The sequence below is a fragment of the Falco cherrug genome, chromosome Z, assembly GCF_023634085.1.
Source record: "Falco cherrug isolate bFalChe1 chromosome Z, bFalChe1.pri, whole genome shotgun sequence".
In the NCBI taxonomy this organism is placed as follows: domain Eukaryota; kingdom Metazoa; phylum Chordata; class Aves; order Falconiformes; family Falconidae; genus Falco; species Falco cherrug.
In genome coordinates, this window is record NC_073720.1 from 24,045,135 (window position 1) to 24,068,253 (window position 23,119).

Genomic DNA, 23,119 nt, shown 5'->3' on the forward strand with positions numbered 1-23,119 from the left:
CAAGAAGAATCATTTGGTCACTTCCTTATTGCTTGCCTCTCTGCTGTTTCTCTAACGCAGGACATAACTGAAAAACAGTCTTTGTTTTGTATAACACTATAGTAATCTCAGTACTATTTTATATTGACCCAAACCAAATTGATTTCTAGAAGATAAAATTGCATTTTTTTACTTGGGGAAAACTTGTGCTTTAAACAACTGTTGATGGTTATCTTTTGTTGTTGGGGTTTTTTTAATCATTTACCACTGCTACTGTCAGTTTTGAGAACATGCTGAAAAAAGGCCAGTCTTGATCTGTTGAGGCAACTTCATCCCTAAAAATAAACAATCAGTTCCCTAAGAATAAACTCGTTACCACTTCCCTGTTTTACTGTTCCATAAAACACTTAAATTTTTTTCATCTCTAGGATAAAGGTCTTATTTTGATTCAATTACCATTAATTTGCCCTGTAGTTAGTTTGTATTTCTGCAGAGATAAGCAGAGGAAAGCTGTAGGTAAAAAATGGTTGCACCTCCTCTCCTCTTGGTGCATATTACTCTATGTGTCTTGAGCTACAGAAGACAGGTGGAGCTGCGTATTTTTATACCTCAGTATAAAATAATTAATTAAAGTATTAAATAATATATTATTATATAATACTGAAAATAATAAATTCTTCAGTATTTATTAACTAATATAAATGGCCTTTCTGTCTTTGGTAAGTTAAACTTCATGGTACCTTAGTCTCTCAGGCAAAGTATCCAATGATGTGGTTTTTTGAAACTTAATGTTCAAATTCAGCTTTTTATTTTTGCTTTACTAGGGATTATGATCTTCCAAAAATAGGAAATATTTTGGAAAAAAAGAATGTAGTGATTTTTTGGAGTCTTATTTTATTCATCAATTTGTGACTATACTATATATCTTTATCAGAAGACTTCAATTGGATTTTTATCAGAGTATCTGCAGATTATTTGTGTTCCTTATTTATCATGTAATAAATACTCATTCCTTTCCTTGGGAATTCTTATGATTGAAATCCATGCTAACAAATCCTTCCAGCTGAAAAGGTAACAACTAAATGCTGAACCACAAACGGTGGGGATTTTCTGTTTCTTTTGGTTTGTTTGTTTAAAGTTCATTTAAATTAGAAGGGTGGGGAACAAAGCCAAAAGACACCAATTAAAGCCATCTTTCTCCAGTGACCAAGACTGCAGTAAGTGACTGAGCCTGGAAAGGAAAAAAAAATGTAACTGATTATTTTATAACCTGCTAGAAATTGTCTATAGTAGATTTACATGCTGTAATTTACAAACGACAGCTATCCTAATATGATACAAATTGATATTTTCCAGAATGTTAGTGAAGGTTATTATGAAATATGGGTATTACTTAAATGGTGCATTGTTTCAAAGGAGGAAGGCATGTGCACCTGGTGAAAAATAATGTATCCATATTTGCAAACGTTGGTTAGGCAATGTATTACTGCGGTGTAACTCTTGATATAATTTTGTGTAGTGAGACAAGAATTGCAGGTTTTTTCCTTTGTTGTTTGACCTGATTTTTATGGAGTTCCAATATTAAAGTATTTTTCTTCTGGTATTGTTCATGTAGAAGTAGATCTGGCAACAGATCACTCTCAAGACACAAGGATAGACGCAGATCCAGAAGTCCCCTGAAAAAACGGTCTAGATCTAGGGAAAGGCAGAAATCAAGAAGTCGCTCTCATTCTCGGTAAGTTCCGTTCCCAAGAAGTGAATTATTCTTAGCACACAGTACACAGTTTTTGAAAAAAATCTTAACAAACTTTTTAGGTGATGTTAAAGGGTGGAATCTCTAAATGCTTTAGCCTGTCCCTAGGCTTTGTCTTTGGGACAAAATAATAGAAAGCAAATTTTAATGCTGAATATACTGGTTTTGGCTGGGATAGAGTTGATTTTCTTCATGGTAGCTTATACGGTGCCTATGGGGGTTAACCACCACATTGAAGTATGTAGATTTTGGTAGTCTAGTCTACATTTATACCAACGTGCAAGCTGACTGAAAACAGGTAATTTTAATTGCCAGGTGTTAACCAGTAGATCAGGAATAGTCTGTGTAGCTTGTGCAACCCACAAAAAAGCAGATGATTCTTGATTAGTCTATATCTGTTGAGGAGGCTGGATTTAAGCTGAACTTGATCCTGCTTTCTGAAAACATATACAGTTTTTGTGCATGAACTTGTCTTATCACGTTTGCCGTGCTCCTATTTGCCATAAGTGCTGTGGGCACAAATACATGTGTCTGTTGCATGGCATATGTGCATTTCAGGTCTTAATACATCTATATTTACCTACTCAATTTTAAGTCTGGTCATCTAATTATTGAACTGTGCATTTGCAACAAGATAATACCATAATTTTCTGAAGGATGATGTAGTGAATATTCACAAAAGAAAAGTACCTACGAAGGTAGCTTCATGAATAGGAGTCTTGGTACTTTTCTTTTTTTCATGTCTTAGTCCTCTGATTCATTTAAGGGGAGCTTCCTACTTAGGTTGTGCAGTTGCCTCTTGGTTTTGAGGGGAAGTTTTGTGGGAAAGAGAACTATAGAGATCTGTGGACCTCAGTGGAAACAGGAATAGGCTACATAGCTAGCTGGGCTTTGTTGATGGATCCTTTTGATTCTTGGTTGCTGTTGTCTGTGGCTTCTTGAGATACCTGCTTACTGGAAAGTGCAAGTCCAATGAAATCTCTGTGATAAATTGACTGGAAGGCACTTCTTGGGTCATTGTGAGACTCTTTGCTATTGCAGGGACTGCGTGCTGTTTCATCATCTTTATTTTATATTCCTTCTTTGAGACTTCTAAAGAATTATTTGCCAAAACCTGATGAGAACTAAAGTTGTCCAGTCACAGAACATGCAACAGCCTACTATTTATTAGCAGTTGAGAGGATACAGCCAAACACTTCTTCCATTGAAGAAAGGGAGGGGCTGTGCTTTAGGACTCTTCATGTGTGAAGGAGTCTCTTTGAGAATCCTTAAAAATCCTGGAATGGGTACCAATACCAGTAGACACAGCAGCTTCGGTTCTCTTGTACATGTAAAGGCCTGCTAATCAACTTCCTTTCCTGTACTTTCTCCTGTTTCTCTCTCTGAACAGTTGTTCATTTTCCTATGTCTTAAAGGCAGGTCTAGGAGTCCCGTGTCTGTACAATCGAAAGAAAAGATGGAATCTCACACTTCCAAATAATTCTATATGAAAATGTAATCTTCCAGCCAAAGCTGTGAGCTAATCAGTTTTTGTTTGGCTTGAACAACTAGAACATCAGTTGTAATTTTCCTCACCCTTCTTTTTATGAACATGTATAATTCTGCCTGTCCCAAAGAAGCTGACTTGTTATCCTTGCTTCTGTTTATACTGCATTAACAATTTTTCAATAAGTTTTGAATTCCTAATGACATTACAGATGATTGTGTTGTCTTGATTGAGTTTTGAACTTACATTTGTCTTTTGAGGGGATTTGTTTAGTGAAATTTTACCCTTGTTTTTTTATTTCTGTATATTAATTGTTGTTGGACTTCCAAGCAGTTCCAGGATATCTGTGTCAGGGAACATTGTAAAGGCTTCTGTCAGTTGGCTGTCATTATTCATGTGGGGGTGGTGAATCTGCAGTCCATTTTATGTGGACACACCTGTAGTAAAGAGTGGGTTTATGATTGCAGAGTTTGCCTTACTCCTGAAAAAAAATATAGAGAATTTATGTATGTACAATAACATAAATGTGGGGTGAAGAGACTTACTCTTTCAAAGTGTAATAACATCGCTCTGAAGATTTTAGCCTCCCCTTCTCCGATTTGGTTTCCAAATTTTTCCTAGCTATATAACCTTTCCCTCAGGGTGAACAGGGGTGGAAGATTAAAATTTTGAATATAATTTTTCAGCAGATGCATACTTTATCTTGAGCAATTAATGTATGCAAAAGAGTTAGTTGTAATTTTAATTGGAAAGTTCAAAGGTGAAATGATGGATTTGTGTTTGGCTTTTCACAGGGACAAGAAAAGAGACAAAGAAAAGGTCAAGGAAAAAGAAAAGGCCAAAGAAAAGGAGAAAGAGAGAGACCGAGACAAGGAGAAAGAGAGAGATCGAGACAAAGACAGGGACAGAGAGCGAGAGAAAGAGAGAAACAGGGAGAAAGACAGGGAGAGAGATAAGGAGAGAAACAAAGATCGAGAGAGAGTCAAAGACAAGGATAGGGACAGGGACAAGGAGAAGGACAAAGACAAGGACAGGGAAAAGGAGAAAGATAAGGAGAAGGAAAAAGACAGGGAAGAGGTAGACCAGAACAAGGAAAAAGAAGGTATTGAGAAAGAGGGAGAAAAGGACAGAGAGAAGATAAAGGACAAGGAGGGAGATAAGGACAAAGGAGGGGACAAAGAGAAGGACAGAGACAAAGAAAAGGAAAAAGATGGGGATAAGGAGAGGGAGAGAGAAAAAGAGAGAGATGATAAAAAGAAGAAAGAGAAGAGATCCAGGACACCCCCAAGAAGCTATAGCTCTTCAAGAAGATCTCGTAGCTCCAGCAGGTTTGTTTAGAATCTTTTCATGCTTTTTTTGACTTGTCAGTTAAGTGAGGCACCATCCTAGTTTTTATATATCAATATCACCATGTCTCTCACTAATTAAATATGTGTTGGGTTTTTTTTCTGTAGATTTTCTAAAAAGTAAAATCTATTACAAAGAACTCTGTATGATGCCTGATAGATCATGGTTTCTTGTTAGGCTGCTGGTGCTTGCCTTTCACATAACCATATAGTATAGTCCTTGAGGACAGTAAGTAGATGGTTCTTGTGCCGTTTCCCTGCACTGGCTGCATCCAAAAGTTCTGATAAAGCAACATCACACATATCTTTGTCCAGATGAAAGTCTGAGTCCCTCTTTACATAGTTCCTTGCTTACTTACATACTATGCAGTGTTGGTTTGTAGATCTTATGAACAGTTCGGTGATAGTACTTGCCACTCTTCAGCTGGATGGATGAACAGCAGGAAGCAAGCATGTCACTTGGCTGGCTAGGCATTCAGAAGGTGAATGTATCTCAGATGGAAGGCAAGGATACCTTGTTTAGCTGATTAGATGGACAGGTGTAAGTAAAAAGTAACATTCCTTAATGATGCTGACAGTAAACAGGAAAATGTTCAAGTTAATGTAGCTGTTACTTTTGCATCCAAGGGAGGCTACGCTGTGTGGAAGCCTGGTTAAATCCAGTTCAGCAAAGGGAGACTGTGAGACTAATTATAAGCTCTGTAAGTGGACAAACTCAGGTTCATTCTGAAAGCGTTGCAGCTGGCTTAAGTTCAGAAGCTTTGGTGGAAAAAGTCCTTTCTGAATACCTCAGGAAACAAGGAGTTCAGTAGTACCACATGTCAAATTTAAATACCAAATTTATCTGTTACCTTGAGAGACTGAAATGCTTCATGAATTGGGAAAGGTTCTATGTACTATAATAATTATACCGGAAAAAAGAAAAATTCTCACAGTCCTCAAAATTCGGGAGTTCATGGTTCATACAAGGCAGAAAGGAATGTAATCGTTTCTGAACATTCTGTTTGTGTTTTGTGAAATGTCCATGTTGTTTTGGTGATTTATGGGCAAAATACTGCGGCTGCTTTAATCATATGCATCTTCCTGTTGTAATGTATTTTTAACATTATTTCATGGGTTGAAGACCTACACAGAGTAGAGGTAGTTCTGCCAGCTCTGAAAACAAAACATTTTTTGTCTGTAGGCCTCAGGAGTGTTGAATTAGATAAGTGGAGAAAAAAGATTTAAAATTTTGACAATATGTACCTTATATAAGAACCTTGGTGGAAGACCCAATTCTTCAAATAAAAAGTGTGGTTACTTGGATGTTACCAAAAATTCATACTCTAGTTTGCAACAATTATGCTTTGCTTTAAGGATCTTGCTATATAAGAAAGTGCCATGGAAGGCCCAAATGCTGTGTACATGGGCAAGGATTCTAGTGAAAATTAGTGCATCTCTTCTAGTGGTCTCACAGTACAAAACCCTACTTTGATATGAAGTTAATTCTTTTTATACAGATGTTACTAAACAAGGACAGTGTACTTTTGAAGATGGAGGATGAGAGAAATGCAGGTTTTCGCATGCATTTACAATCCTTTCTTCAGATATAGCATTATCCTTAAAGTATCAATACTGGGGCCAGTACTATTGAACATCTTCCTCAGTGTCCTAGACAGTGGGACAGAGTGCATCTTTGGCAAGTTTGCAGACAACACAGAACTGGCAGTAGAGGCTGGTACACCAGAGGACTGTGCTGCTGTTCAGAGAAACCTTGACAGACAGGAAAATGAGCTGACAGGCATCTCATGGAATTGAACAAAGAGAAATACCAAGTCATGCACGGGCAGGAATAACTCTGTTGCAGCAGTACAGCATGGGGACTCTCTGGTGGGAAGGCTGGCTGGCAGAAAAGTACGTAGAGCTCCTTGCAGCCAAGGAGGCCAGCAGTATGTTGAGCTGCATTAGGCAGTCTGGTGAACATGCCAAGGAAGGTGATTCTTTCCCACTCCTTGTCACTGGTGAGGCAACATCTGAAATCCTGTGCCCAGATCTGGGCTCCCCTTTACAAGAGACACACAGACATATTGGAGTGAGTCCAGTGAAGGGCCACAAAACTGACAGAAGGGCTTGGAGCATCTGTCATACAAGGAGAGCCTGAGGGAGCTGCAACTGTTTAGCCTGGAGATGAGAAGGCTGAGGGGGCATCTTATCAATGCGTATGAATACTTGATGGGAAAGTGTGAAGAAGACAAAGCTGGACTTCTCATTGTGGGCCAGTGACAGACTAAGAGGCAGTAGGCATCTAGTGACATACAGGAAATAAAGGCTTTTTTGTAATGTTTAAATTATGTTTTTTCTGGGCAAACTGGAACCATTTACCCTGAGAGACTGTGCAGTTTCCATCTGTGGAGACATGAAAAATGTGACTGGATGTGGCCCTGAGTAATCCGCTCTAGTTAGCGCTGTTTTAAGGTGGGGGAGGCTGAGGTTGGACTAGGTCTCCAGAGGGCTCTTTCAACCTCAGTAATGGTGTTATTTTCTGAAAATCAGTTGTGAATAGTTAGGGCTACAGTGTCCCCATTAGCTTGCAGTTAGGGGTATCTGTTTACTTTGGTGGCTGACTTAGCCAAGTTGAAGTGCTTACAGACCTTTCTAGAGAAGATGACCCAACAAACTGGCATTTCAGCTGCCAGTTTTACAGTGCAGCACTGAGTTGGGACTGCTGATCCTTTTCCTGATGAGTGTAAAATATTGGACAAATAGTCATCTTTTTGGAGAAGGGATGAAGGTGGAATAGGACATACAGGACCTTCTAAGAATTAGGTGGCAACTGACCTTGCTTTACTGACAGACAGCATGCAAGTGCTGGAGATCAGATGGCTATTGTGATTCCTAGCTGAAGGAAGAGACACAGACCAGAGGAAGAGGAGGATGTGGCTCCTTTTTCAACGGGCATCTACAGGCTAGCAGAGGAGATAGGTACGGAGTGTTAGTTCCGTGTATGAATTAGAAATACAGGATCACTATCAAAGTATTCAGCCTTTTTTTCCCTCTTAATTTTTGCTGTATTAGTATTACTTAAGAGCATTAAAAATCAGGTACACAAAAAACTTTATATAGACTAATGTAATGGAGATGGGAACAAACTGTCAGACACAGTTGTAGCTTTTCAACTTGAAGGACAAAAAGCAGAAACTGAAAATCAGATTTTATGAATAAACAGTTTCTAGTTTGAACACAATTACTAAGGCACTTGGTTACTCACTGATACGTATGCTAGAAAGCAAAATAAAGTAGGGATGTGCTCACTGTAGGCCAAGTGGGAGCACTGTCAGAATAATATATCAATTTCCAGTATCCTCATTGGAAAAAAGGTAGTGATAAATTTGAAGATGTTAAAAAAAGAGATGCATATTAACTAGTGTGCAGCTGATCAGTGATTCTGTTATTTTCTGCGTGATTCTGAGGCCACTTTATATTTTTGTTTACCAAAGATTGAATCACGCTTAAGAGCTAGCCGCAAAATAGTTAAGAAATTTTGTCCTATGCAGCTTCAGGAGGTCACGGGCAGAGTATCAATCCAGATAGTGATACTAGGCATATCTTACTATATCCTTTTGTAATTTATTTAATAACAGGTGATTTCTTGGTCTTTCTAAATATTGAAGATAGAGATACTCACACCTAATGGTGTGAATTGCAAAAGCTGTTATGCCTAAGTGTAGCTTTTATGCCATGTCTTGAAGTGCCCTCTGAATTAGTTTTTAACTTCCCTGTTTTTCCTTGGCCATTCTTCCTGTCCACTTTTCCTGCTCTGTGAAGAGGCGATAGGAGAAAATTACCTGACTTTGACAGAGATAGGTTCTACATTTATGTTGAATGAAGCTTTACTGGCTCATTTTTTGCTTTATTTTAACATGTGCCTCATACATTTGCAACCAGTTATTTAATGTTTTGTTCTATTTGGGATCAGACTCCATAATAGTAACTTCAGCAAACTCCACATATCTGTGTAAAACAGTTGTTTTGTAAAATAATATGAGCTCTTCAGTGTGTTGCAACATCTAGAAGTACAAGCATGTAAGGATAAACAAAACACTAAAATCTGAAAGGGTACAACCTTTTTTTTTTACCCACTTCCAGCCTCCTCTTCCCCACAAAACTGAAACATACAATTTTTTTTTTTTCTGCTTTGTACAGTTCATATATTGCTGGTGATACGTAATGTTAAATTAATGATAGTAACGATACTTAGTTGTTGTGTCAGATCATTTTAAGAGCTTTCTGGTTTTATCCAGTTCCTGAGTTTATTGTTTTAATCCTTCGATGGTCTTGAATTTCTTGGTCCTGTAGAGAAAGGCGTAAAAGGAAGAGTAGAAGTCCCTCCAAGTCTCCTAAAACATCGAAAACAACAAAAAGAAAGTCTTCACGAACTCCTTCTCCAAGAAGGTCAGTTTTATGTAAACATAAAAGTTAATGAGCAGTAAAGGAGGAATCATTAATAGCATCTTCATTGTTTTGCTGCCTTTGTGCTAATCATCTCACATGGTTTCAGCTGCTTAGTACAATTAACTTTTAACTTAAACCAAAACCAAACCAAGCCAAACCAAAAACCTTCATGGATATGAGCCTTGGTATGCTTTCAGCTGGAGAGTTTCGAATCTGTTAACAATGCAAATTCACTTCAAATCAATAAAAGCCCTTCATCAGATAGAGATTAGTTTGGATTTTCTCTTCACAAATACCTTGCATACTTGAACACATGCATTTTTAGCTCTCTTCAGTCAAAAATCTCATTGTCTTTATGCAGGTTTTTTGTTAATATTTTGGGTTTTTTGGAAAACCCACAGATGAAAGTTGAGTTTGGAGTTAAATGGTTTGAAGGTTGTTGCTGTTGGATCAAATTCTGATTTGAGTAAAAAATGTCTTAAACAGAAACAAGAAAGAAAAAAAAAGAGACAGAGATACAAACAATGAAAGAAGAGAAAGAGAACGCTCCACCTCCAAGAAAAAAAGTAGTAAAGAAAAAGAGGGGAAGGAGAAATCTGACAAAAGCACCAGTACTTTGAAGGTAAGCAGTGTGACCAAGTGATATGCAGAGTGAAGTGGTGCTAGTCGAGCCATTGTTGAAATTACCTCCCTTATTTTCTTTTTTTTTCCTCTTCCCTTTCTTTTTCTCCCATTTTCCTTATGAAATTACTACCATTTGGGTTTTATCAGTTGGAGACTTCCAGTTGGTGTTAGTGGGCCAGTTTGATAAGCCCCTGTGTTTAAACTTTCTTGTATCTATAGGATACAAAATAGGTGTGTGAATAGGTTATGGAAACACTTTGTTTTGGTTTCTTTTTCCCGTTCTGTGTCATACGCTAGGACTTTACTGGCAGCAAATTGTGTAACTAAGGAGCAGAGTTCAGGGACAGCTTAGTTGTCAAGCTGAAAAGATTATTTTTAAAATGAACTTTCACTGCAGTTTAGCCTCTCCCTCGTTGCTTTAGTTCTGGTCTGCCTATTGGATGCAGAAGAATGGCTGCAGAAGCATGGCCTTAGAATCTCTGAAGATCTGCACAATCCAGGCCTGGTATTAGAATAGGCCTGTAATCAGAATTGTACTGAAGTTGCTGCGCTGAAGTTAACAAGAAAGGCAGCCTTGAGCTATTCTTGAATCCTGAGGCCAAGTAATTATGTTGTGCCAACAGGCCGTGGCTGTAACAAGCTACAGCTGCTGGCAAAGCAGGTGCAGGGCCAAGAAAGATAGGGACCGGTATGGGAAAATAGGGACTAACAAACTACAAGGCTGCAGCACAGCAACACAATTAGCTACATGGATGGAATGCTTATTTTAGTCATGATAATTAGGGGTGTGAGAACCGTGCGCGTTTAGAGACTGCTAACCAATTATATTTCTGCTTTACGAATATGCATGTGTATGGGTTCTATACAAGTAGTGTTAGAAACTAATGAAGTTGAGCAAGATGCATAACTCACATTGAGCGTCTTCTTGACTCCGGCGAACCCTTCTTCCAACAATTGGACTCTACAGGGGTAAAGTTGAAGAGTTGGGGAAGAGTGGTATGGACCAAGATAATCGTACCCTATAATGCTAAGAATATGATTTTTTTGTAAAATGATTTTATCTTTGGTAGGACAAAGATCACACTAAAGAGGATCAGAATTCAGAAACTGACAAGGAAGTAGACAACAGAGGTACACAAAGGACAGATGAAGTCAAACTACAACAGAATGGAAACTGTCAACCAAATGAAGAAAACCTCTCAATTAAAATGCAAGTGGTTTAAAGCAAAGAATGGACCTCTGATTCAACTAAGGAATGAAATCCAAAGCTTTTTATTTCCCAGAATGAGGAAGAAAATGTCAAAGCAATCAACCTGAACATGTTGATAATACTAGTAGCTCTTCCAATTCTTGTGATAGCTTTGTTGTCTTCTTGCTGTAAAGCGAGAGAGCACGGACCAGTAGTTATACCATGAAAAGGCAGATGCCATCAGAACTATTCATCTCTGAAAACCCATGCATTTCCATGATGGCTGTACTTAATTTGTAAAATGATTTGTGTTAAGTTCTGCCATAAGCTGTTACAATTAAGTAGAAACTGAAAGATGTAAACCTGTACTACCCCAAAAAAAGCTGAAGATATGCATTGAAGGTTGTTTCAAATACTGCTTGTTGATGAATTTTGTATTGTTTTACATTGTGGGTTAAAAATCCACAAAAATCTTCAATGTGTACTGTTTGATGTGCTTGGAAATGGTGCATAAATATACACACTTTTGTTCATTGTAAATGACAATTCAAAGGAAAGTTAAGTTCTTAAACGTAAACACAGTTTTATGGTTCTTGCGTTAAATACCCACTGGCTAGTATGTTTTTTTTATTTGCTCAATGCTTGAGATTCTTGGGGTTTATTATTTAAAAAAAATCCTTACTAATACCCCTAAAATTAATATTTCTTTTCAAGTATTTGAAGAATGCATGCTACTTTTCTGTTCATAAAAGGAATATTGCCATGTTTTGGATAATAGTTTAGCTTAGTGGGTTATTTTAGGGCTGTTTTGTTTTGTTGTTTTCTTTCGTCCTTCCAGAAGTGAGCATATCTGTATGATATTATCAGAACTTACATCTTGGTTTTAAGCCGTACTGCAGTGTGTCTGTTCAGCTGCAAATAGTACAGGTGCCGTTATGAAAACAATTGTTTTTTTGATTTGTTTAAAAGAATATGGGAGCACAAGCAGAAGCTTTAGTGCCTTCTTAAAATGTGGTATTTTCTAGAAATATCTGTGCTATTACTCATTTTCAGCTAGATCTTACATGACCTCTGTTGCTATTTTGCCATCAACATACTGTAGACAAGAATGCAAGTGATTTGTCAGAACAGTTGTTTGATTCACTTGTTAAAATACTGAAGTTCCATTTTTACTTTTTATTTTTAGGAAAGATTTATAGGAAAAAGCAAAGATGCAATTTGGGGACCACTACTGTACAAAAGTAGTAGCTGAATACAAAGCATTTCTGATCACCTACATCAAAGACAGCCCTTTAGACATTTAATCTACATTTGGATGGCCTTAATTGTTACCTCTTCATCATCATCTCTGATACCTGTTGGGTGATATAAAAGGAATTGTATGCAAAGAAGGGGGGATAAATAATTTGGGGTAAAAAGTTCTAATTTACACAGGAATTATATGGTAGAGATTCTTTTTTCATTCTCTGGGGAGAAAGCATGTAAGAAGAGAGTGACAAAGCAAATATTTTTGTCAAGGTAAAACATGGCTTGTGTTCTCTGAATGAATTTAGTTGGTTACATGATATTTCTTAAGAGTCATACGTTTAACACTTACTTATACCTAAAATTGAGTAGATTATTTTTAATACAACTTAATACAATCAAATGACTTAATTGCCTTACCTCATGGGAAGAGTTATTTCTTTGAGTTAAAAAAAAAGAAGCAAACAATAGCAGTTTGGCTATTTGCTTTCAGTTTGTTTTTCTTTTCCTTTGCATAGTTAATTCTTTAAAAAAAAAAAAAAAAAGCCTGTTACAGGGGATGAAAAATTTGCCCAATTCCTAAGGTAATGAAACCCAGTTTGATTGTGAAGCTGCTTAATTACTCTTCATTTTCAATAGGATTTAATGTTCTTGCCACTGTGTACATTTAAGACTATAGGAAATGCTTTACCATGTAAAGTATAGACAGTCATTTTTGTGATGTTTAAGCCACATGCTGTGGGCTGGTAAACAGCTTATTCTGATAAAAGAATGACAAATCTGTATGCTTACAGGAAGACTGTGAAGGATTGTGTCTCGCAACAACAGCTGTCTTATTTATGATGTGTAAGTAGCATAGAGCAAAGAGATTGTTTGTATACTTGTTATCTTTGGTACCATTTCACTAATAAAATTAAGTATTTTAGAGGGAAGTTTCTGCTGGTACATACTTATTAAAGGAATATTTTTAGTTGATTTGGTCTTATTCACGCAGCTTCTTTGATTTGAAATGTGGATACCAGTGAAAATATACATGTATTATTTCTTTGAAAAACTTTAGTTTCTCCTTTGAGAGGAGTTAGAATTCTTGCAGTGTATCGTGTTTCAGCTGAAACTAGTTTGATTTCTGGAGTTCTGTTTTCCTGAAATTGCATGGCTCTATTATGTCAGTTACTGAATATGTAAAGGGTTGTGTACAGTTAGCTAAGAAACATGCCTTTGGAGATTTAGGTAAGGATGGCAGCCGTGCCGGCTAACTTATCACAAGTGTAAATCCATATGCAGCACCTTGTTATGTTGTGTGTAAATTAATGGTTCCCTTACAAAAAGTTTTGTTTCTTTTTTAAGAAGGCAAAAAAACCCCAAACAACAAACCCGTCAAACACACACTTCTCCCCACCTTTAGTCTTATTTTCTTAGAAATGCTGTATTTTCTGGTTTTGCTTTTGCAGGTCTGGGAGGTACTTAAGTTCTGTCTATTCATATTAGGTGTTTTACAGTTCCCCTCTTCCTAAAAAGCCACTCCTAGGGATCTACTATTCTGTAAAATCCCTGTCTCTTCAGAGGGTAGCTCATTTTTAAGCTGGTGGTGTAGCACAGTAATGAAGTTCCTGCTTCCTCCAACAGGATTGTGTACATCATCTGTTAAATGTGTCCATCTTCCACCGGATGTCTATTGCCTTCATCGTTAACATGTTTGCGTGCTGAGCTGCCACATCAGATTATTTGGGTTTGCACTTTATGAGATTCAGCTGAGTGGAGGTTTTGAGAACAGTGTAGTTTGTGATTGCTCTATTGTTTTAAATATAATTTTGAGTCAGCTTTTGTTTGAAAATGTTGTGACTTGTAATTGCTAAGAAAAGTGATGATATAGTGCCACTTTGCTCAGACCATGTGAAGCACGTATGTGCAAGCTTCCATTAGTGACCAGTTATTTCACAACATTGTTTCTGGATAACAGATAGGATTTTTCTTTGGATTTTGAAAGAAGGTAGCAGAAGACAGTTGCTAGCAGATGAAGCAGGATTCCAAGCTTAAAACAGAGGTGATTGTGACATCAGTTCATCAAAGTCAATAGGTTTACACAGGTGTGAGGGGTGAAATTTTGTTTGCAAACAGTGATAGTGTGGTATGTAAAAAAATACTGGTTTTCATATTTCAGAATTAGAAATAAGAGAGGGAAAAAGCACTTCAGTTGGAAACTAGAAACATCTGAAGAATACCTGAGAAATCGGTGAGATGTGGCTTCTGCTTACTTGTTAGTCACTTGCTCATTTTTTTGATGGTGATTTCGGATAGGTTCACCTGAACTAGCTTTACATTAGCTGGTTAACAACAGCAACCGATGCACAGCTTGGTTTCTGAAATGAGCTGTGGCCGCTTGAGTGTGTTTATTCTTCTGGAAAGTAGGTAAATTCTGTAGTTTAGCATGCTTTGCATTGCTTGCTAGTGTTCTCTGGCCCAGTTACCTCTAAGGCAATACCTGAAATTACTTTGAAACACTGCAACTCTGTTTGTTACATGGTAGTTTCTCTATGTTCCCCTTAGCTCGTACTGATACTTTGTAAGTTAGCAGATTTAGGGATTTCTGTGATTTTCTTTTGGTCAAAAGCTATCTCTTCCTTAGTAAAGGCTGCTTTGTATGATACAAGTTACTGTATACTTCATACCTGTCCTTATAGCTGCCTTACCTTTTTCATTCATGTGTGTGACCGTTGCAAGCAGTGATGCCATAATGATGTATGTATCTTCAACTTTTAGGTCTGAAGCATCTCTGCATCACTGTCTTTTTCTTAGTTTGTAATGAAACAAAGTTAGAGTTCATGTATTTCAATTTTGGTAGCCATTCACTTGAGGAAAAAAAAAAGATAAAAACCAGCTTGAATTTTGTAAATGTTAGCATGAAAATTGCATTATAATGGTAAAACAAAAAATCTTAAGGACATGAATTCTGAACAAGGACTTGCAAACTGGAGCGTATTATGCTTCCTGCCTGCCACTTGGTGGTACTTTCAGTTTTGTAGCAGTCTGTTATGCCTTTGGTGTTGTCATAATTTTAGAAGTGAGAATTGGGCTTAGTGGCACAAATGCTGGGATCTGTAAATGGCTGAAATAATGTAAATCAGTAGGCAGTTAGTTCAGGGAGATGTTTTTTTTTCACCAGAGATTGGAGTGTGGACAGTTGAAGTTTGTAGGTACCATTATTACCTAAAGAGAATCTAAAACTTAATTTTATTTGCTAATATGTAAACAGAAAAAGAGTTTTCAGCCTGTATGTTAGGTTTATTTTTATATGTTGAAAAGTATAATTAAAATAATAAAAACACTGTACAAAAGGGAAATTTTTTTATGTACGAGAAATACACTTTCAATTGTGTTCAATTTAAAACTTTTAAAAAATGTCTTTGCATGCAGTGTTTATTTCAAATTCAAGAGTGTTTCATTTGTAGGCAAGTCCTATTGCTGGATCTGAGCACATTAATATGGGGATTTCTTCTGTATTCTTTTCAATATAAAACAGCATAATAAACTTGTCTGACAATACATGGAGCAGCTCCTTTCCCCCTTATTTGAGGAGACTGATACAACTGATACAACTCAAACAATACAGAACTGAAGTGTTAAAGTAAATACTACAGTTGAGGAGCTATCTGTGAACTTTATTTTTCAATTATTTGGGTTTTTTTTAATTAGTGACACTTGGAGTGTTAAGCTTTATACAGGAGAACAAGGACAGCAAAAATTAGCTGTTTATATATTTTCTTCTGGAAATACAGTGCCAACTTTGACACAAGATTAGGGATTTTTGGTGTACAAAGTATGCTCCATACTAATCTTGTTAATAAAATTATTGTTCTCCCATTGAAAAGGTTACATTTGTCTTTTTTGACCTGAAAGACTTACCAGCAATGGGAAAAGAATAATTTAATCTTCCTTTCATTCAGTCCTTGATGTCATTAATGAGGCTGCCAGTCAAGTAGCTTTCTTAAAAGTAGTTGTTGCTCTACTCAATAAAACTGTTCTTAGTGCAAAGATTCAGAACTACTGCTGTGTTGATGAGTAAGTCATGGGCCACTTAGAAAATGGTACATCATAAATACATGATTTTCATAAGGAATGAGTGATCTGCTCTGGAAACATCAAGAGAGAATGTGACATGCACTGTTTAGGTGGTGTTTCAGCAGATCCTTTCTGGTATTTTTCCCCTAGTACAGGAGCTATGACTAATCTGTTCTATAGAGTGTCTAGCACAGTTTGGGTTCAGATATACTTGGGGAACCTAAGCACTGTAGGAGCAAAAATATTATTTCTCTTCTCTAAATTAGATACTTCTGGTAATAAAGTATGTATTCTCAGTTTAGTAAACAGTTAACCAGACTTGTTCCGTGTTGATGGAGTATATTTTTGCATTAATGAAGCAACTATGAAATGGTACAAGTAAAGAAATGTCAGATGCTATGATGTTGTTATTGTTGTAAATCAACAATGTCCCAAAGTTCCAATGGTCTCATAAACTCACTTCCACTAAATTTGAATGACATACAGCAAAAAGGAGTGTGAAGCTTTTTTTTTAAAAAAAAAAAACCACTACCTCTGCCCCAGAGAGTCAAATGCTTTGTGACTAAGTTTGTTGCCTGATACTGACAAGAACATTGCAGGAAGGGTGCTAAGGGGTTAAGTAATTGACTGTATCATCACAGCTCAGTTGCAAAAAAGGTTTCCCAGTCCCCTGGCTGAGCAGGGGATTTTCTTCTCCAGAGAGAACCACCATAGTTCCACCAAGGAGAGCTTGTCACTTCCAGTGAGTTAGTAAATGTGGCTGTATAGAAGTGTATGTCAAAATTCCTTGTTGGTGGGGGGTGGGGTGGAGTTTGGGGGGTTTTTTTGTTTGGTTTTCTTTTTTACATAGGATCTGGAGTTCATGCAGAGCTTCTGACATTAATGGTATATGTCAATTTATCATCATGGAGATTTTCATATTAAAAGTCACTGTTTTCAGTGCTTAAGCTTCTCTATTGCTTTGTGTAATGTGTAAGAATATAGATAAACAGCGATGATTAAGGGGTAAAAGTTTGAGATGTGCTTCCCAACGGACCTCCCCTAGCTCAGTAGGGATCCTGTGAATTTTGAGAGCAGTCATGTCTGATGAAGATTGTGGCTGGGTCAGCTGCTACTGATCAGCCCATGTGTGGTCTGTATAACTGCATTTCACTGTGCTACTCCTCTGAATGTGAATGCAGGGAAAAACAGATTTGAGAAATATATTGAGATGTCTTAGCAATAGTTCAAAATAATATATTACCTATTTGTATTATGTACTACCTAATTTCCTTAAGTAATTACTCATTAAAAATAAATTATTTTTAGAGGAGGGGACTGAAAACTGAGTTAAAAAGTGACGGTCTTAAAATCAAGGTTTTTTGTGTGCATGGTTTGTTCTGCCTACTTGTTTTAAGGCAACAGGCAAACATGTGGTAGTACTAGTCTTTTGTTAGGTGTGCTGCTTTAGTATCAAACCTGGGGAAGGCTGTGCTGTTCCTGTTTTTCTCCCCACAAAACTTTTTAAAGACAAAACCTAAAAAAACCCTTTAATTTTTACTGAAGTGTAATATTTTAAAGGGTTGATTCAAATTACTGGATTTAGAAGTTCAAATGCATTGGTCCATGAAAAGTAAACATTAAACAAATTTATAATCACCTGTTTTCATCAGATTTGTGTCTTACTGTGGTGAGGTGACCTTTTCCACAATTGTTCCTCTGCTTTGTTCAGTTTTAAGGGGATACTCATTTTACTGTGACTCCTTTAATAAGTCTTAATACTTTTCTTTCTGTTAGCTCAGTGTTTTCTTCACACGTATTCAACTCATGCATCCCAGTCATCCTGCCTGGCCTTGTCAAGGCTAGGTATCTAGTAAGGACTAGACTTGTCTGAACTGTGCTGTAGGTCATCCGAACCTGTGTTACATATCAGCCTCAAGCTAAGGGATCAGTATTTCTGAATGGACTGTAATACACAATATATCGACAGGTGTTAGGAGATGGTATATATTAACCAGGAACAAACATGAGGTGCTTTTTGGTTTGTTTTGGTGTGCCCAGTTAAATTCTCCTCTAGCCAGGGGAGATTTGGGGTAGATACATTATTAAAGAGTTTATTGGGATGCAGAGAAGAGGGGCCGGTGTCTACAATGGGATATTTATGATGTTAATTAGAAGGTCTTATTTCATCCATCCCAAGTTTAATTTGTAACAGCAAGAAGATCCTTTGATCTGTTAAAGATCCTTAGAGTTGTGATGTTTATTCTGTTGCTTAATCTCCAAAGAGGATGGAAAGATGACAGCTGTACACCGATGGTGTGAGCCTGGGAAAGCTGGAGACTGCTTTATAGCGCCATTTCTCAGGTGACGTGAGGCATGCAGTAAGACACTAAAATACTCTGCTCTTCACTCAGCTAATTTTATAATGGGCCTTACAATAGTTGCTTTGTTCAAGTGTGGCAATGCTGAGTTTATTAGTTTAAAGTATACTTCAGAATCTTTTGATGGAAGAAAGTGCTAGACCTTGGTCATTGCATTGCACTGAATTCATTAGAAACGGGCATTTACCGTGCTGTTATGGCGAAGTGAGAGATGGTAGCCAAGTATTATGTAAGTTAATTCACTCTTAACAAATCAGATTCCCTTTGATCATTTTTACCTGGGGTAATTTATAGTTTCTAAGGACTGTAGTAATTCAGTAGGTGATAATAAAACACAGAAATCCTGCTTCTTTTATTGAAAAACTTTCTTTTCTTCTGTCAGATGTGTAAGTATTGCATTAGTAGCTCATAACTGCATTTGGAAAGAGTAGTACATCCCTTTGGAAGTGATCATGTTTCATGGCTTTTGTATCATCCTCTGCCTGTAAGATAAATTGCCTTTATGCTCTTCATTGATAGGGATGAATAGAGAGCTATCAAGAGCATAAAGGCAAAAAATATTATTTTAGAGGCTGTATGAGCCTTCCAGTGTTGGGGTCTGCAGCGGGTCTGCAGATAATTTAGTTGACCTCAAAGACTTAGCCGTGTACCTTTAAGACAGCCGCAAATTGTCAGGTATGTAAACAGGATGAGAAGAACCAGAACTTAGAACCGCAGCACACGGGCACCTACAGCAACAGCAAATAGCAAGCCAGAAGAAGGACACAAAAACCTGTCAGGGTCTGACACCCGCACTGTCTAAGATATATAAATAGTTTGTATAAACAATAAAGGCCATTTTGTCCGAACCCAGCCACGCAGACACAGTGTTTTTTTCAGTCCGCCTCGACTTGTGTCACCACATTCCAGATCATAGTTCTTAAGAACTTTTATAAAGTCAGTCAAGCATCATTCCTGTTCACTGCCTCCCCCAAGTTCAGAAAAGCATGAAGAGGTGAGTAACAGTCTGAGCGTGCCAGCTCCACTGTTCTTCATCTTTTGACATCCAGGCACACACAAAAGATGTGAAATGCCTAACATTAGTGGTCAAACATACCTGGCTGTGATAATATGATTACTCTATACCATGTAAACTGTTGCTGTTGCTTGGTGGCTAGCTGACTGCAAGCTGTGACAACATTTGGGTGGAGGGGGGGCTTTGGGCTTGGGGGTGGGGGCTGACAACTGCGTACGATGCATCTCCCCATTCCTTTTTGTGTTAGGAAAGTGTGAACTTGTGTGCTATGAACTATGGGTTGCTGTAACTTTGAGATGGAGTGGAAGACCAGATGTGTGAATCGTGAAGGATGAATGTCTGCACTGGTTGAAGAGTACTGCGTGCGTGGAAGCAGGTTAGCTGCAATGTGAGGCAGAGGGGTGGAAGTAGTTTGCAACGGGGCCCTGCTGTTAGATGGGCACTAGGGCAGGATGCTGATTTTGGCCTTATACAGAAACTTTACCACTGTGATTTGATAACCTTTAACACCAGCTTTCTAGATGGTTTGTGCTGTTCTTGCTTTTGGATCGATGTGCTACTGTTGACAATACACCCTTTCCAGCACAACACTTTGAATCAGTACCTGGAAACCTTCCTTTTTTTAATATCGTTCTGTGTATCACTTACCAAGACTGAAAATTGCAGTCTGGGATTTGCTATACCAATATCTCATTCTGAAAGTGATGCCCTTTATTGCTGAGAGCACAGGCTGGTTATATGTCCTGAGAGAAAAATCTCCGAGAAACGTCAGGCTCCTTAAGGCTTGTTGAAGGAATTATAGCAAGAGAAATGGAAACGTTCCAACCAGAATCTGCCGTGGAATTTCAAAAAGTCCAAGTGTGATAACTGGTGTAGGAAGAGCATCTTCTTCCAGAAGTTCCGCTGTGCTGCACTGCAGAATGACACTCGGTGCTGCAGCAGCCCCTGTCGCAGTAGCCTTTCAGATACTGTTTGAAACACTGCATATTTAGCGTGCTGCTGGCTTCATTACATGCCTACTGCAAAGCACTGCTATTTTTAGTACCTTATCACTGCTATTTTAGTACCCTAATGCAGTAGGAATCTGCTAAAATGCACTGGAATGTGATGTACCTATTAATAAATAAGTAGGAGATGCTCTGTGTATGGGCTACAGGCCCTTTTTAGTCATCCCTGAAACAGCTTCATTTTGACTTTGAGGGCATGCCCAGTTCATTCCCTGGTGCCTTAGACCAACGCTAAAGCCGATGTGTGTTGGAGGTTTGCATTTAATGACATGCAGCTAATCAGCTGACAACATGTATTTGACCTGTTTCTTTTGGGTGGGAAAAGGTAACTGAAAATGCTTGGGAGCAGGAAGGTGTTTTTATTTAAACTAAATCAAGAGAAAATTAAGTCAGTCCAAACTCTGTAGTCCGTACTCAACCTATGACTGCAAGGAGAGTTTTGCCAGCACAGAAAAGAGGTGGGACCTGTAAGGTTGGGTGTTGCCGATACAGCACTGGGCAGAGCACCATGGTGCTGGTGGGCAGTACTGGGCTGCTTCCAGGTCCAAGCTGTACCGTGACTGCTAGAAAGACAGACTATTCAAGTGTAAGGGTGTAAGGAAAAAATAAACTGTGTATCTTCCATTTTGTTCCTAGTACCTGGAACTCTGTCAGTCAACTTGTTCTGTCCATCCAAACCTTCCCTTTTGTTCCTGTAAGCTTTCCATAACCAAACCAGTACTAAAATGAAACCCCCAAAACCAAACCAAAACACAGCTGTCCTTAGAAGTTGGAAACTTACTATTCTGTTACTCTAGTAACTGGTTCTGCAGTGTTGCTTCTCCATGGGCTAGGATTAGCACACGTTTTCATCAGATCTGGAGAGCTGAAACTGAGTCACTTACAGTATTACAAACAAAATAGACTATTTGCCAATAAAGTATTTGATGGACACAGGATTTGAAGTTTGCTGCAACCCTGCAACTTCAGTTACACAAACACAGAAACAGAGAGGAGAAACTGGTGTTCAAAGAAATGTGAGAGTAAGAAACTATCTTACAGCAAATAGCATCAAAGCAATTGTATAATGTGTTTATGAACACACATACAATCCTTTTTAGAATTGAAGGCTCCTTAATAATTCCAACAGAGATATGGCCTATATATGGTGAATTTAAACATACTGTCATAATTTGCTTTTCTTATGTACATTTTACAAAATCCCGAGAGTCTTCTGACCGAAGTTGAATGAATACTGAAACAGGGTGAACAGGTTCATGCACCATTGGATTGCACTTTAACTGATGTTGGAGCCAGGGCTTTTCTCAGCATCTGCAAAATCTCTTTTGAAGTAGTGGAAATTTTTATCTTTCCCTAGCATGCTTTACTAGCATGCTAATTTTCATTGACCCAGTGTATACCGTTTAAATTTTTTCCTACCTTTTACATTAATGCTCTATAGCATTGGAAGGACATTTGTATGATCCAGCATAACCGGAGAAAACAAATTAGAACTTTACTGTGACTGTGTGCTATTTCCTTTTTAGCTGTGAGGTACTAACCCACGTGGTGTTGAGAAGCTACAATACAGTCTGTGGCCTGGATAAGCAGCTCAGTTATGTACGTTGTATGGGCCTTGGCAATTACAACTGGTTTGACATAGCTACGATAACCAAAAATTGCAGAATCACAGGCAGCCTCCTCTCCAGAAGTGGGTATGTAGCACTGGAATGTAACGCACAGAAGTCAAAGTGGCCACATTCATTTCAGGATGGATGTAACTCATCAAAGCCACCCAGATACCGAACACACAGCCGCAGGTGTTGTACCAAAAGGGGATTACTGAGCCTTATGGATCCTAATCCTGGTGACACCCAGTAACTACACACTTGAAATGAATGCCAGAATGGTTATCTAATTACAAGTCACAAGAAAGGTGAAGGTTGGTGCTGATAGCTGAGTACCTGGACATGAATCACTGCCAGCAAAATTCAACAGTAGCAGTTACTGCTTGGGAAAGGTCAGAGAATACCCGTAAGAGCTTTATGGTTCTGCTACCCATTTCCATACTAGCAACCTACCGAAAACTGGCTGCAGCCTACAATTTTTCAGGTAGAGTAGCATGTCTAGTACTCTCCAGCCTGCCTAGGCTCCAGTGCCTCCAGTAAGGACCTGAGCCCATTTCATCAGGAGTCCCCTGGCAGCACTGGCTGCTGCTGTACCTGTCATTCCTCAGGATTGTCCTCTGTCCTGCCTGTGTCTGCCACTTCAAAAAATCCAGATTTCTGCCCTGGACCAGAGAAGGCTTTGTGCGAGGAAGTTAGAGCACAAGTCTTGTGAGAAGCAGCTGAGGGAACTGGGGGTGTTCAGCCTGGAGAGGAGGAGACTGAGGGGGGACCTTATCGCTCCCTACAGCTGCCTAAGAGGGAGTTGGGCGTTGTAGTGAGGTGAGTCTCTGTTTCTTCCCACACATACAAGTGATAGGATGAGAGGAAATGGCCTCAAGTTGCACCAATGGAGGATTAGGTTGGATGTTAGGAAAAATTTCTTCTCTGAAAGGGTGGTGAAGCATTGGAAGAGGCTGCTCAGGGAGGTGGTGGAACCACCATCCCTGGAGGTATTCAGATTATGTGTAGATGTGGCATC

At 38.3% G+C, this 23,119-nt stretch overlaps 1 protein-coding gene across 4 annotated transcripts in view; it reads left to right on the plus strand.

Moving 5' to 3' along the window:
- SREK1 (splicing regulatory glutamic acid and lysine rich protein 1) overlaps positions 1 to 15,596 on the plus strand; it is a 40,088-nt gene extending 24,492 nt beyond the window's left edge. For 3 of the 4 annotated variants that reach the window (XM_005432682.4, XM_027807910.2, XM_027807913.2), the window contains 5 exons: positions 1,595 to 1,714; positions 4,013 to 4,546; positions 8,900 to 8,995; positions 9,482 to 9,617; positions 10,690 to 15,596. In XM_005432682.4, the coding sequence (XP_005432739.1) occupies positions 1,595 to 1,714; positions 4,013 to 4,546; positions 8,900 to 8,995; positions 9,482 to 9,617; positions 10,690 to 10,842 (1,039 nt within the window). In that variant the 3' untranslated portion in view covers positions 10,843 to 15,596. Of the gene's footprint in view, positions 1 to 1,594; positions 1,715 to 4,012; positions 4,547 to 7,397; positions 7,526 to 8,899; positions 8,996 to 9,481; positions 9,618 to 10,689 lie in introns of those variants that run through there. The other variant, XR_008730226.1, reaches the window with a different exon arrangement.
- The last annotated feature ends 7,523 nt before the right edge of the window (positions 15,597 to 23,119 follow it).